This window comes from Amblyraja radiata, chromosome 6 (genome assembly GCF_010909765.2).
Source record: "Amblyraja radiata isolate CabotCenter1 chromosome 6, sAmbRad1.1.pri, whole genome shotgun sequence".
Taxonomy (NCBI): Eukaryota; Metazoa; Chordata; class Chondrichthyes; order Rajiformes; family Rajidae; genus Amblyraja; species Amblyraja radiata.
The window spans coordinates 34,275,967-34,289,760 of NC_045961.1; the positions used below are offsets into that span (position 1 = coordinate 34,275,967).

The window sequence follows — 13,794 nt, forward strand, 5'->3', positions numbered from 1 at the left end:
ATTCTGCCAATAAGAAATTATTATAATCTTGACAATACATTTTCTGTTAATATTGATATATATTGTCATTATATCTTTAAAGACATTGATAAAACACTAAATGTTCCTGTTCTTCTCAAGAATTAATTTTGAATATGTACAAAGGTTCTCACCTGGGAAACAGAACGGAATTAGTTGTAGCAGGCCGGATTGAGCACGCATCTCTGATAGATTGTATCGAGTCTGCAGTTCCAGGTCGCTGTTAGAAGAGAGAATTGTAGTGAGTGATTAAAAAAAGCCTTGGAAATTAAAAAATCATCTGTTACCAAAGTTTATTTGTCAGGTTTTTTTTCATCTTTTCTCTTTGAAATATGATGTTTGTTTTACATTTTTCTCATTTTTCTATTGGACACATTTATGTTCAATGTACCTCAGTATAATCAAAGTCTTTGTTATTGTTTTTGGCACTGCAGTCACAATCTCCAGTATTTAAATACTTAATAGGAGTATACACTATTCTTTTTAAACTCACAAATAAAATGTTCAATAAATGAAACATGTTCCACCTCTCAAACAAAATATAGATTTCAGATTGAACACCAACAGAGCATTTCCGATATACGAGCTGTTTTTTCGGTATCAGTTTTGTGTCAATTTGCACTGGTTTGATGCTGATGAAAGAAACTATCTCAAAACAAATGATTACAATGTTGTGTGTCATCTGCTGCATGGAAAAAATGTTTACCATGAGTCTTACCATTTAATAACAAAATTCAGGCACAAACTGCTTTCAATTTTGCAGACATTATTATGTTTTTTCATGACCTGACTCACTGCAAGGAAGAAATTTGTATGGCTCCATTTCTGATCAGAAAACGTACACCATGCTGCTGAAGCAAGCCTGATCACATGGGAGGTTGAAAGACAAGGAGAGCGTCAAGGACAATAATTAAAGAAATTGGCTGTTCATTTGTGCTGCATGAAAATTCAGGACTTTTTTCACATTCCTATCTATTTAAAGGTAGCCTGTTATTCTCAAAAGCTGGGTGCATTTTGGCTGCAAACAACACAGACCTAACAAAAATATTACAAAAGATTGAGATCAAAGATTCTTCTTCCTCGCTGAAATGGAGCTCCTGTACTTCAAGTTCTGATAAGCTTGTGCCTTCCATTCTACACATTAATACACATTTCACTTTCCCAAGCTGTTGACACTCATCACACATCCCATACAATCTGTCCAAACATTGAAATCTCTTTTACATGTTGTACTTGCTTTTGGCTTGATTGTATTTGTGTATAATGTTATCTGTTTTGATTTGATAGCACCCAAGCTAAAGTTTTTCATTGTACTGTTCCTTGTATGTGAATACTTGGCCAATAAACTTATTCATTCACTCATTCATGTGACAATAAGAAACCTAGGCCTATACTTGATGGCTATCAGTCCCAGCACAAGAAATTTCAGTGTGGTTGTAGAGCGAAGAGGATCAGAGACAGGAAAATAGCAGAGATGCAACTTGATATATTACTGTCAGCTTCTGCCACATTCTGTCAGCCATAGAGCCAAAGAGCATGGAAACAGGCCCTTTGGCCCAGCAGTCTATGCTGACCAAGGTGCTCCATCTACACTCATCCCACCCTCCTCTGTTTAGCCCATATCCCTCTAAAGCTTTCCTATCCATGTACCTGTCCAAAAAAATGTTTTAATGTTGTTCTAGTGTTTGCCTCAACTAACTCCTCTGGCAGCTCTTTACATATGCCCACACTCTTTTTTGTGAACAAGTTGTCCTTCAGTTTCCTATTAAATGTTCTCCCTCTCACCTTAAACCCTGGGTCCTGAGTTCTTAATTTCCCTACTCTGGGTAAAAGACTCTGTGCATCTACCCTATCTATTCCCCTCATGATCTTATACACCTCTCGAAGATAACATCTCATCCTCCTATGCTCCAAGGAATACAGCGCTAGCCTGCCCAACCTTTTCCTACAGCTCAGGCCCTCAAGTCCTGACAACGGTCCTCGTAAATCTTCTGTGCAACATCTTTCCTATAACTGGGTGACCAAAACTGAACAAAATACTCCAACTGTGACCTCAGCTGTAACATAACATCCCAACTCTGTACTCAATGCCTGACTGATGAAGGCCAATGTGCCGAAAACCTCGACCTGTGATAACAATTTCAAGGAACTTTGTACCTGCTTTCCTAGATCCCTATACTCTACAGCACTTCCCAGAGCCCTGCCATTAACCATGAAGGTCATGGTCTGGTTAGACTTATAAAAATGCAACACTTCACATATATTTGCATTAAAAAAACTCCACTAACCATTCGTCTGCCCACTTGCCCAACTAAGCAAGATCCTGTTGTAACCTTTGATAACAATCTTTACTATGTACAATACATAGAAACATAGAAATAGAAAATAGGTGCAGGAGTAGGCTATTCGGCCCTTCGAGCCTGCACCGCCATTCAATATGATCATGGCTGATCATCCAACTCAGTATCCCGTACCTGCCTTCTCTCCATACCCCCTGATCCCTCTAACTCCCTCTTAAATATAGTCAATGAACTGGCCTCAACTACCTTCTGTGGCAGAGAGTTCCAGAGATTCACCACTCTCTGTGTGAAAAATGTTTTTCCTCATCTTGTTCTAAAGGATTTCCCCTCTATCCTTAAGCTGTGACCCCTTGTCCTCGACTTCCCCAACATCGGGAACAATCTTCCTGCATCTAGCCTGTCCAATCCCTTAAGAATTTTGTAAGTTTCTATAAGATCCCCCCTCAATCTCCTAAATTCTAGCGAGTACAATCCGAGTCTATCCAGTCTTTCTTTATAAGAAAGTCCTGACATCCCAGGAATCAGTCTGGTGAACCTTCTCTGCACTCCCTCTATGGCAATAATGTCCTTCCTCAGATTTGGAGACCAAAACTGTACGCAATACTCCAGGTGTGGTCTCACCAAGACCCTGTACAACTGCAGCAGAACCTCCCTGCTCCTATACTCAAATCCTTTTGCTATGAATGCCAACATACCATTCGCTTTTTTTACTGCCTGCTGCACCTGTATGTCTACTTTCAATGACTGGTGTACCATGACACCCAGGTCTCGTTGCAACTCCCCTTTTCCTAATCGGCCACCATTTAGATAATAGTCAGCTTTCCTGTTTTTGCCACCAAAGTGGACAACCTCACATTTATCCACATTATACTGCATCTGCCATGCATTTGCCCACTCACCCAGCCTATCCGTCACCTTGCAGCCTCCGAGCATCCTCCTCACAGCTAACACTGCCCCCCAGCTTAGTGTCATCCGCAAACTTGGAGAAGTTGCATTCAATTCCCTCGTCCAAATCATTAATATATATTGTAACTAGCTGGGGTCCCAGCACTGAGCCTTGCGGTACCCCACTAGTCACTGCCTGACATTCTGAAAAGGACTCGTTTACTCCTACTCTTTGCTTCATGTCTGCCAGCCAGTTCTCTATCCACATCAATACTGAACCCCCAATACCATGTGCTTTAAGTTTGTATACTAATCTCTTATGTGGGACCTTGTCGAAAGCCTTCTGAAAGTCCAGATATAACACATCCACTGGTTCTCCCCTATCCACTCTACTAGTTACATCCTCGAAAAACTTTATAAGATTCGTGCACTTTAGTGTCATCTGCAAACTTACGTTCTCATCCAAATTATTTATATACACCACAAACAACAATGGGCCCAGCAACAATCGTCAGGGCTGCCAACATTGGGTGAGAGCTGGGAGTGAGAAATTGCGAGAGACCTAGCCCGAGGAAGCGTAGCAACTGAGCGGGGGGGGGGGGGGGGGGGGGGGGTGGGGGAGGGTGTGGAGGGGGGGGGGGGGAGGGTGTGGGAGGGGGGCGTGTGGGATGGGGGGTTGTCCACCTCCCATTGGTACGGAGCTTTTGCATTTTAGCTCAAGCCACTTCCCGGCTAACCTGGATTTCACTCAGTTCCTCCATCTCATTTGACCCGCGGTCCCCTGCTATTTCCGGCAGATTATTTATGTCTTCCTTAGTGAAGACAGAACCAAAGTAGTTATTCAATTGGTCTGCCATGTCCTTGTTCCCCATGATCAATTCACCTGTTTCTGACTGCAAGGAACCTACATTTGTTTTAACTAATCTCTTTCTCTTCACATATCTATAAACACTTTTGCAGTCAGTTTTTATGTTCCCTGCCAGTTTTCTTTCATAATCTATTTTCCCTTTCCCAATTAACCCCTTTGCTGGACTCTGAATTTCTCCCAGTGGTAGGCTGCTTTTTCTGGCTAATTTGTACGCTTCATCTTTTGTTTTGATACTATCCCTGATTTCCCTTGTTATCCACGGATGCACTACCTTCCCTGATTTATTCTTTTGCCAAACTGGGATGAACAATTGTTGTAGTTCATCCATGCAGTCTTTAAATTTATTAAACTTTGAATCTTCAGATGTCCTGGTTCAAGCCAAAACTAAAGACAAATAATAACCTCCTCACACATTCCCCTGCAAGTATCTCTGTCACTCCTTTAAAATATGTCCCTTATTTGAACAAGCTCTTAAACATCGCATCTGAATCAGTTTCCATCTGGGGAAGGAAGCAGCTTGGGTGACTGCGAGCGGCCGCTGGGACCCGACAGAAGAACTGGCTGCCACTTCAGTGCCTTCTGCCGGCCCGCTTACCTCTGGCAGTGCTCTCCATCTGAACACCTCTCACCTGTCGCTCGCCGGCTTCGCTCATGTTAGCCACTTCCGGCAAATCCTTAAATTCCCACAGCCGAGTAACCTCAATTGTTTGCTTGATCGCGCTGTCGGAATTTAAGGATTTGCAGGAAGCGGCTGACATGAGTGAGGCCGGCGATCGGCAGGAGAGAGGTTTTCAGATGCAGAGCACTGCCAGAGGTGAGCGGGGACCGGCAGAAGGGGCTGTCTGGTCCCGGTGGCCACTCGCAGCCACCCGAGCGAATTCACTCTCCGGCCACAATGCGGTGGCTCCGTGCCCGGAGCGTCGCAAGTGGGTTACTGGCCCCGATCGGGAAGGGGGCGCTGGCTGCACTGCAGCAGCCTGTCGGCAGCGTGTCCGTTTTATTTCAACTTTTTTTATTTTTTTAGTATGTTTAAAAGTCTGTTTTTAATGTTTATTTGTGTGTTTTGTGTGGGGGGTGGTGTGGGGGGGTAAGGGGGAAACCGTTTCGGCCGCCTCCTCCATGGAGAGGCGACTTTTTCCAGGTCGCCTCCCCCGTGGCCTAACATCGAGGATCGGGCGGCCTTTCCCGGAGACGCGCCCGGAGCTTCAGCGGCGGGCGCAGCGTGGACTCTCGGCGCGGAGCGGGTGAGACCTCACTGGGGCTCGCTGGAGGGGAGCGCTCCGTTACGCTGGCCCGCGGCAGCCGGCAGCCTGAAGCAGCGGTCTGCAGAATTCCAACTGGTGCGGCATCTACAGCCCGGCATCCCTCGTGGAGGACCCGGGGGGAAGAAAAAGCTTCCACCGCCGGCCCGCGGCCGTCTTCTACCGCGGGTGCGGCATGGACTTACCATCTCCCCTGGAGGGGAGCTTCGACCGCCGGCCCTGCAGACTGCGGTGCTTCCGGCTGCGGCACGGCAGGTACTTTAAAACTTTGACCGCCGGCCTGCGGCCTACACCAGCCTGAAGCCGCGGTCTCTGGTTGAGAAGAGCCGATCCTGGACTCACCTTGACTTTGACTTTGTCCCTTACCATCTGGACGCCCGCAGCAACGGCTGTGGAGTGTGGAGGTCCCGACCACGGGGGAAAATGGAGGAGGACTGGCCAAGTTCTGTGCCTTCCACCACAGTGATGAATGCTGTGGTGGATGTTTGTGTAAAATTTTTATTGTGGTTGTGTGTTCTTTATTACTGTACCGCTGCTGGCAACCCAAATTCCACCGACCTTGGTTGTGTGGCAATTAAATTATATCTATCTATATCTATCTATCCCCTCCTTCATAACGCTCCTGCCCTCCCCGCAACTTTACCCCGGGCCAGACTCCCCAAACACTGTGAAAGGAGCTCTCCCCCCCCCCCCCACCCCAGGAAATACGGTATTTACTGTAAAAACATAAAGCACCAAGAAATGTACTTACCACGTTATTGGTACACGAACTCCATTCTTCACTCATTGTTTCCTAAGATACTCTTAAAATAATGACAATCCATATTTGAAAAATCCACCAAGAAACTTGCGCTGCGCATGCACAGTATTGCAAAGGCAGAATTTCAGCTGCCTTCAGCCCCGCTTGTCATTGACGGCTTCAAGCAGCGCTGACGGCAGGTGGGCTGCACAGACCTCTTTGTGTTACAAGTGCTGCGGATGAAAGGCACGGAGAATTATGCCTACCTAAGAGATCGATCTCTTAGATAGGCATAATTCTCCCATGCCTTTACTATTTATATTTAATAATTGCCATTTCATAATTTTAGTTAGTGCCTACCTTGCCTACCCTGACGGCACGTGCCTGCTGACACCTTCTTAATATTGTCATCTTAATATTACACTTATCCCATCCCCCTGGATATTCCGGATTAATAAATTAAGGTTTTGTCAACTAATTACAAATCAGGCTAATTACAAATCAATAACATTAGGCTACTCCGAAACACAAAGCGCTGAGCATTGGGATCCAGGCATTATGGACAACTGGCCTCAGTTTCCCGCTCACATCTGGCAGTGTTCTCCGTCTGAACCAGGGGCTGTGGAACGTTTTTGAAAATGTGGGGGCTGGGCGATCACTGATCACTGGCCTTGGGGATACCTGGTGAGGGAGTGGAGCAACTGAGTGGGGGGAGGGTGTGGGAGAGGGTTGTCCCCCCTCCCACGGTAGGGACTTTTTGAAATTTGATGTGTTCAAATCATGTTTTAGTGCATTGTAGAAGTATGATTTCATTGTTTTTTGTTTGAAGTATTTTTAAGGTAACCTTTTAAGGGGTAACGTTTACCACACAAAGGGTGGTGGGTGTATGGAACAAGCTGCCAGAGGAGGTAGTTGAGGCAGTGACTATCCCCACATTTAAGAAACAATTCGATTGATACATGGATAGGACAGGTTTGTAGGGATATGGACCAAAAGCAGGTAGTGTAGCTGGCACATATTGGCCAGTGTGGGCAAGTTGCGCCGAAGGGCCTGTTCTCACACTATCACTCTATGACTACATTATACCTCCACCATGCATGAATGCTTCAAAATCAAGTGGTCGAGTTTTATTGCCATATACTCAAGCATAGAAAATAAGTGCAGGAATTCTCATGGAGCAAATCAACTCCTACATCGACAAAAACCTGGACCCACTGCAGTTCGCGTACCGCCACAACAGATCAACGGTGGATGCGATCTCGCTGGCCCTCCACTCCGCACTGGACCACTTGGACAACAAAATCTCATATGTCAGGCTGTTATTCATTGATTACAGCTCGGCATTTAACACAATCATCCCCTCCAAACTGGTTACCAAACTCGCAGAACTGGGTCTCCGCGCATCCCTCTGCAACTGGATCCTCGACTTCCTCGTCCACAGACCACAGTCTGTTCGTATTGGTGGAAATGTGTCAGCCTCAATAACAATCAGCATGGGAGCACCTCAAGGCTGCGTGCTCAGCCCCCTGCTGTACTCATTCTATACCCATGACTGCGTAGCGAACCACAGTGCGAACTCCATCAACATGTTCGCTGACGACACCACTATTGTGGTGCGTATCACTGATGGGGATGAGTCAGAGTACAGAAGAGAGATCGAGCAACTGTCCATATGGTGCCAGCGCAATAACCTATCCCTCAACACCAGCAAAACCAAGGAACTGATTGTGGACTTTGGAAGGAGTAGGAGGGGGACCCACAGCCCCATTTATATGAACGGGTCGATGGTTGAAAGGGTCAAGAACTTCAAATTCCTGGGCGTGCACATCTCTGAAGATCTTTCCTGGTCCGAGAACACTAACGCAATTATCAAAACAGCTCATCAGCGCCTCTACTTCCTGAGAAGATTACGGAGAGTCGGTTTGTCAAGGAAGACTCTCTCTAACTTCTACAGGTGCACAGTCGAGAATATGCTGACCGGTTGCATCGTGGCTTGGTTCGGCAATTTGAGCGCCCTGGAGAGGAAAAGACTACAAAAAGTAGTAAACACTGCCCAGTCCATCATCGGCTCTGACCTTCCTTCCATCGAGGGGATTTATCGCAGTCGCTGCCTCAAAAAGGCTGGCAGTATCATCAAAGACCCACACCATCCTGGCCACACACTCATCTCCCTGCTACCTTCAGGTAGAAGATACAGGAGCCTGAAGACTGCAACAACCAGGTTCAGGAATAGCTACTTCCCCTCAGCCATCAGGCTATTAAACCTGGCTCGGACAAAACTCTGATTATTAGCAACCACTTTCTGTTATTTGCACTACCAGTTTATTTATTCATGTGTGTATATATTTATATCATGGTATATGGACACATTTATCTGTTTTGTAGTAAATGCCTACTATTTTCTGTGTGCTTAAGCAAAGCAAGAATTTCATTGTCCTATACAGGGACACATGACAATAAACTCACTTGAACTTGAACTGTGCAGGAAGTCTGTGGAATTCTCTGCCTCAGAGGGCGGTGGAGGCAGGTTCTCTGGATGCTTTCAAGAGAGAGCTAGCAGAGTCAGGGGATATGGGGAGAAGGCAGGAACGGGGTACTGATTGGGGATGATCAGCCATGATCACATTGAATGGCGGTGCTGGCTCGAAGGGCCAAATGGCCTACTCCTGCACCTATTGTCTATTGAATAGGCCATTTGGTTCTTTGAGACAGCACTGCCATTCAATATGATCATGGCTGTTCACCTAAAATCAGTACCTCTTTCCTGTTTTTCCCCCATATCCCTTGATTTCGCTAGTCCCGAGCTAAACGTAACTGTCTCTTGAAAACATCCAGTGAATTGGCCTCCACTGCCTTCCGTGGCAGAGAATTCCACATTCATAACTCCCTGCGTGAAGAAAGTTTGTCCTCATCTCAGTCCTAACTGACCTACACCGTTATTCTTAAACTGTGGCCCCTGGCTCTGAACTCCCCCAACATCGGGAACATTTTTCCTGCATTTACATTAAGTGAAAATCTAGCAGGCAAGCAGGATGCTTTCTCCAACCACCCCCATTTGAAGGCCACTATCGTCCACCGTTTCTACCCAGTACTTGGTACTTACTTTCAGCAGCCATTGGTTGTCCTCCAGGATGCACAGAGCCGCAGCCTGATCCATGCCGGTCACCTGGGCAAATTCGGCACAGAGACTCTCACGGCAGCGGCGCAATGCTTCCAATGCCTCCGACAGCCCAGGACTCTTGCACTGAGGCTGCTCCATGCCCGGCAAACACTCGCCAGCCACGGCTCTCCGTCCGCATCTGCCCCTGCCACTGCTTCTGCTTCCATCCCTCCCTCAGCACCAGCTCTCCAACACCCGTGGCCCATGCAGTGGATATGAGTTTTGAAATTTTCGACAGAGAAATTTATGATCAGCGCGAGAGCGTGAGAATTTGACCAAATGCGTGATTCTCATGCTCAATGCGTGAGAGTCGGCAGCCCTGAATCATTGAGGCACACCACAGGTGTACCACAGTAGCTATCATCACACTGCTTCCTTCCATGAAGCCAATTTTCTATCCAATCTGCTAGCTCTCCCTGGATCCCACGTGATCTAACCTTCCAGGACAGACAACCATGCAGAACTTTGTTAAATGCCTTGTTGAAATTCATATAGACAATATTTACTCTCATCAACCTTTTTGGTTACATCTCCAAAAACAATCCATGTGGAGCAAAAATACTTTCTAATGATTTATCTCTTTGGAGATGGGGACACCATTAAACTTGTCAATTTCGATGTGAGAGAGCCAGAGAAGGTGCAGAGGAAAGTCACCTAGATGGAGGAGTTCAGTTATAAGGTGTTTTATCACTGAAGCAATTCAGGTTTTTAAAAAGGGGACATAATTGAGATATATAACATTATGAGGAGTATAGATAGGGTAGACTGCAGGAAACATTTTCCCACATCAGAGATAGATAAAACCAGAGGCCATACGTTTAGGGTAGGAGCAAATAGATTTATAAGGGATATGTCGTGACCTTCTTTGCTCAGAGAATGGTAAGTAACTGAAATGAGCGGGTGGTCAAAGATGAATTGATGACAGCATTGAAGTGTTTAGACAAAGGGCCGAAGGGCAAAGGACATTTATTGTCACTTACACCAATTGGTGTAGTGAAATTTGAGTTGCCATTTGCAGCACACCAATAAAAAAACCACAACATTAAAGAAGAATTTAACATTAAACATAAAAACATCCCCCCACAATGGTTCCCACTGTGAGGGAAGGCAACAAAGTCCAGTCCTCTTCCTCTTGTTCACCCGTGGTCGGGGCCATTTTGAGGCCTCCGCGGTCTCAGCGACGGCGGTCTGATGTTTCAGGCCCACTCGCCGGATGATTGAGCTCCGGCGTCGGGAGAACACTATTCACCGGCTTGGAGTGTCTGGAACGGCCACTTCCTACCGGAGACTGCGGCTCCCGAAGTCCACAGGCCGCGCTGGTCGGAGCTCCAACACTGGTGATCTCAGGTAGAGATCCCAGGCTCAGTTTCAAGTCAGCGCCGCCCGTGGCTGGACGCTCCGCAACGACAGCTCCGCGATGTTGGAGTCAGCGGTCACAGCACTCTGGAGCTTAGCACACGACGACCCGGATAAGGCATCGCCCACTCCGCGCTGGTACTTCAGCGCTGCGCCACTGCCGAAGCTGAAGTTCCGGCCGGTCCCGGCAGGAAACGCCGCTCCAGTCCAGTTGGTAGGCTGCGAAAGGAGGGCGAAGATGCGGCTCGGGGGAAAGACACATCTCCGACCAGGTAGGGACTGAGAAAAAACAGTTTCCCCCTCCCCCCCCCCCAACCCACATAAAAAGACTAGAGCTCCAAAACAAAACTTTTTAACATACTAAAAAAAATTTTAAAGGGTGAAAAGACGGACAGCTGCAGGCTGGGAAGCCATACTCGGCGGCACCCCCACAGAGAGACTTGAACACTTGAATAGGTTTCAAGGTTTCAAGGTCAAACCCACGTTCCTCACTGTGAAAGAAGGCAATGAAGTCCAATCTTTTTTCTCTTTTATTCTCCCGCAGTCGGGGCAGTCGAACCATCTGCAGTTGGGGCGATCGAAGCTCCCACAGCTGGCGGTCGAATCTCCCGCGTCGTGGCGATCGAAGCTCCTGCGGCTTGGAGTTTTCGAAGTCGGTCTTAAACCAGAGACCGCGAGCTCCGTGATGTTAAAGTCAGCAAGCACCCGCGGTTGGGGCCCCAAAGTCGACCCCCGACAGGGCTCGCAAGCTCCGTGATGTTAAGTCCACAGGCTGCTGTGGAGTTCTCAAGTTGGTCTCCAGCAAAGGCCGCCATGTTCTCGATGTTAGGCCGCAGTGCGGACGGAGATATGATTGGGGGAAAAAAAAAAATCGCATCTCCATCGAGGTAAGAGATTAGAAAAAGTTTCCCCCAATCCCACCCCCACAGCCCCCACATAAAACAAGCTAAAGAACACTAAAAACATACATTTAACACATACAAGCAACAAAGAAGGAAGGGGCAGACAGACTGTTGGCGAGGCAGCCATTGCTGGCACCACCCGGTGGATTTTAGCTTAAACAAAGAGGACAATGGACCAAGTGCTGGCCAACGGGGTTAATGTGGAAGTGCACCCACCGGTTATCATAGACAGGTAGGGCCGAATATCCTGTTACCTTGCTATATTTTACTATGGTTGCAAAATTCCAACATACTGCAGACAATACTGTTCCTAAATTACCTAATTGAAATAAAATCCTGGCACAGCATAATGTTTCTACAATAGGTGAATGACAATAATGAAGATAGAATCTTTGCCACAGGCACATCATTAGTTCTTGCATCAGATCTCCTACACAATTCCTACCCATTCCAAGAAGTATTGCAGCATCAAAAGTTTAATACTCCACAGTTGTTTAGTTCACTTTCTCGGGTCAACAATGAAAAATAATTAGGACTAAATCATGTAAAGAGCACATTTGATAATGATTGGTTGATGGAGGTTAAACAGTGCAATGTAAATCTGATAAGGGTCAATTAGTTAATGCAAACATAAATGCTGAAATCTCAGAGAACTGTAATATCTGGGTGGATAGGTTGACTTTAGGCTTGGTTGCAAACTGCCCCACTTTAGCATGAATAGTCCATATTACAATTGTCCAGATCTGCTGTCATCAGTCAGTGATATTTGCTCAGATTTCCTTAGTCAATATTTTTAGACTAAATATAATTTTTAGTCCCATGTATTGTGCAAAAAAATAATAATTTTAATTATATTGAGTGGATGTTTCTAGATTAATTTATAAGAATTAAACATTAAATTCCTTCCATCTGGGATATAAATTCATGACAGTGAGATTTAAAAATCATGTTATATTGTGAATTCTAGTGTGAATGGGATTAGTTTGTTATTTGGAGCTATAGAACATTGGAAAATTGTCCACGATTTCTAGAGCCACTTCCTTAAGTACCCTGGGATGCAGACCATCAGGCCCTGGGGATTTATCAGCCTTCAGTCTTATCAGTCTACCCAACACCATTCTTGCCTAATGTAGATTTCCTTCAGTTCCTCTGTCACCCCAGATCCTCTGGCCACTATTACATCAGAAAGATTATTTGTGTCCTCCTTATTGAGGACGGATCCAAAGTATCTGTTCAACTCATCTGCCATTTCCTTGTTCCCCATAATAAATTCACCTTTTTCAGTCCTCAAGGGTCCAACTTTGGTCTTAACTAATTTTTTCCTCTTCACATACCTACAGAAGCTTTTACTATCCTCATTTAAATTCTGGGCTAGCTTACCTTCGTACCTCATCTTTTCTCCCCGTATTGCCTTTTTAGTTATCTTCTGTTGCTCTTTAAACATTATCCAATCCTCTGGTTTCCTGCTCATCTTTGCTATGTTGTACTTCTTCTCTTTTATTTTTATACTGTCCCTGACTTCCCTTGTCAGCCACAGTCGCCCTTACTCCCCTTGGAATCTTTCTTCCTCTTTGGAATGAACTGATCCTGCACCTTCTGTATTATTCCCAGAAATACCTGCCAATGTTGTTCCACTGACATCCCTGCTAGGGTATTTTTCCAGTCAACTTGGGCCAGCTCCTCACCTTAAAGCAATCCTCTCTAATGTTTGATATTTCCATCCCGCGAAAAGAGTTCCGACTGTCTACCCTTTCTACGCTTGTCAGAATTGTATGTATCCGATCAGGTCTCCCCTCAACTTCCAGCATTCTAGAAAACAATCCAAGTCGCCACTCCCATCCTGTATTGGGGTGCATCTGCCATCTGCCATTTGCCATTTCTCTGCTCATTTCTGTATCTGATCTATATCCTGCTACATACTTTGATAACCTTCCTCAGTCTGCGATCCCAGCAAGTTTGGTGTCACCTGCAAACTTACTAAATAATCCATCTATATTTACGTCCAAGTCATTTATATGTATCACAAACAACAGATATCCAAGCACAGATCCCTGTGGTAGTCCACTGGTCACAGACCTCCAGCTTGAATATTTTCCTTCCATCATAACTCTCTGTCTTCCACCAGTAAGCCAATTATGAATCCATATGGCCAAGTCACTGTTAATCCCATGCAATTTAATCATCTGGATCAGCCTACCATAGAGGACCATCAAATGCCTAATGTGCCTGTCCCACTTAGGCGATTTTTTAGGTGACTGCAGGAGACTATACAGTCGCCACATGGTCACCACATGTTCGCGGGTG

The 13,794-nt window shown here is 45.8% G+C and overlaps 1 protein-coding gene across 4 annotated transcripts in view; it reads right to left on the reverse strand.

Annotated features, from left to right (window-relative positions):
• ccdc81 (coiled-coil domain containing 81) overlaps window positions 1-13,794 on the reverse strand; it is a 71,250-nt gene that overhangs the window by 38,723 nt on the left and 18,733 nt on the right. For all 4 annotated transcript variants that reach the window (XM_033022466.1, XM_033022467.1, XM_033022468.1 and 1 more), the window contains one exon: window positions 153-238. In XM_033022466.1, coding sequence (XP_032878357.1) covers window positions 153-238 — 86 coding nt within the window. The remainder of the gene's footprint in view (window positions 1-152; window positions 239-13,794) is intronic.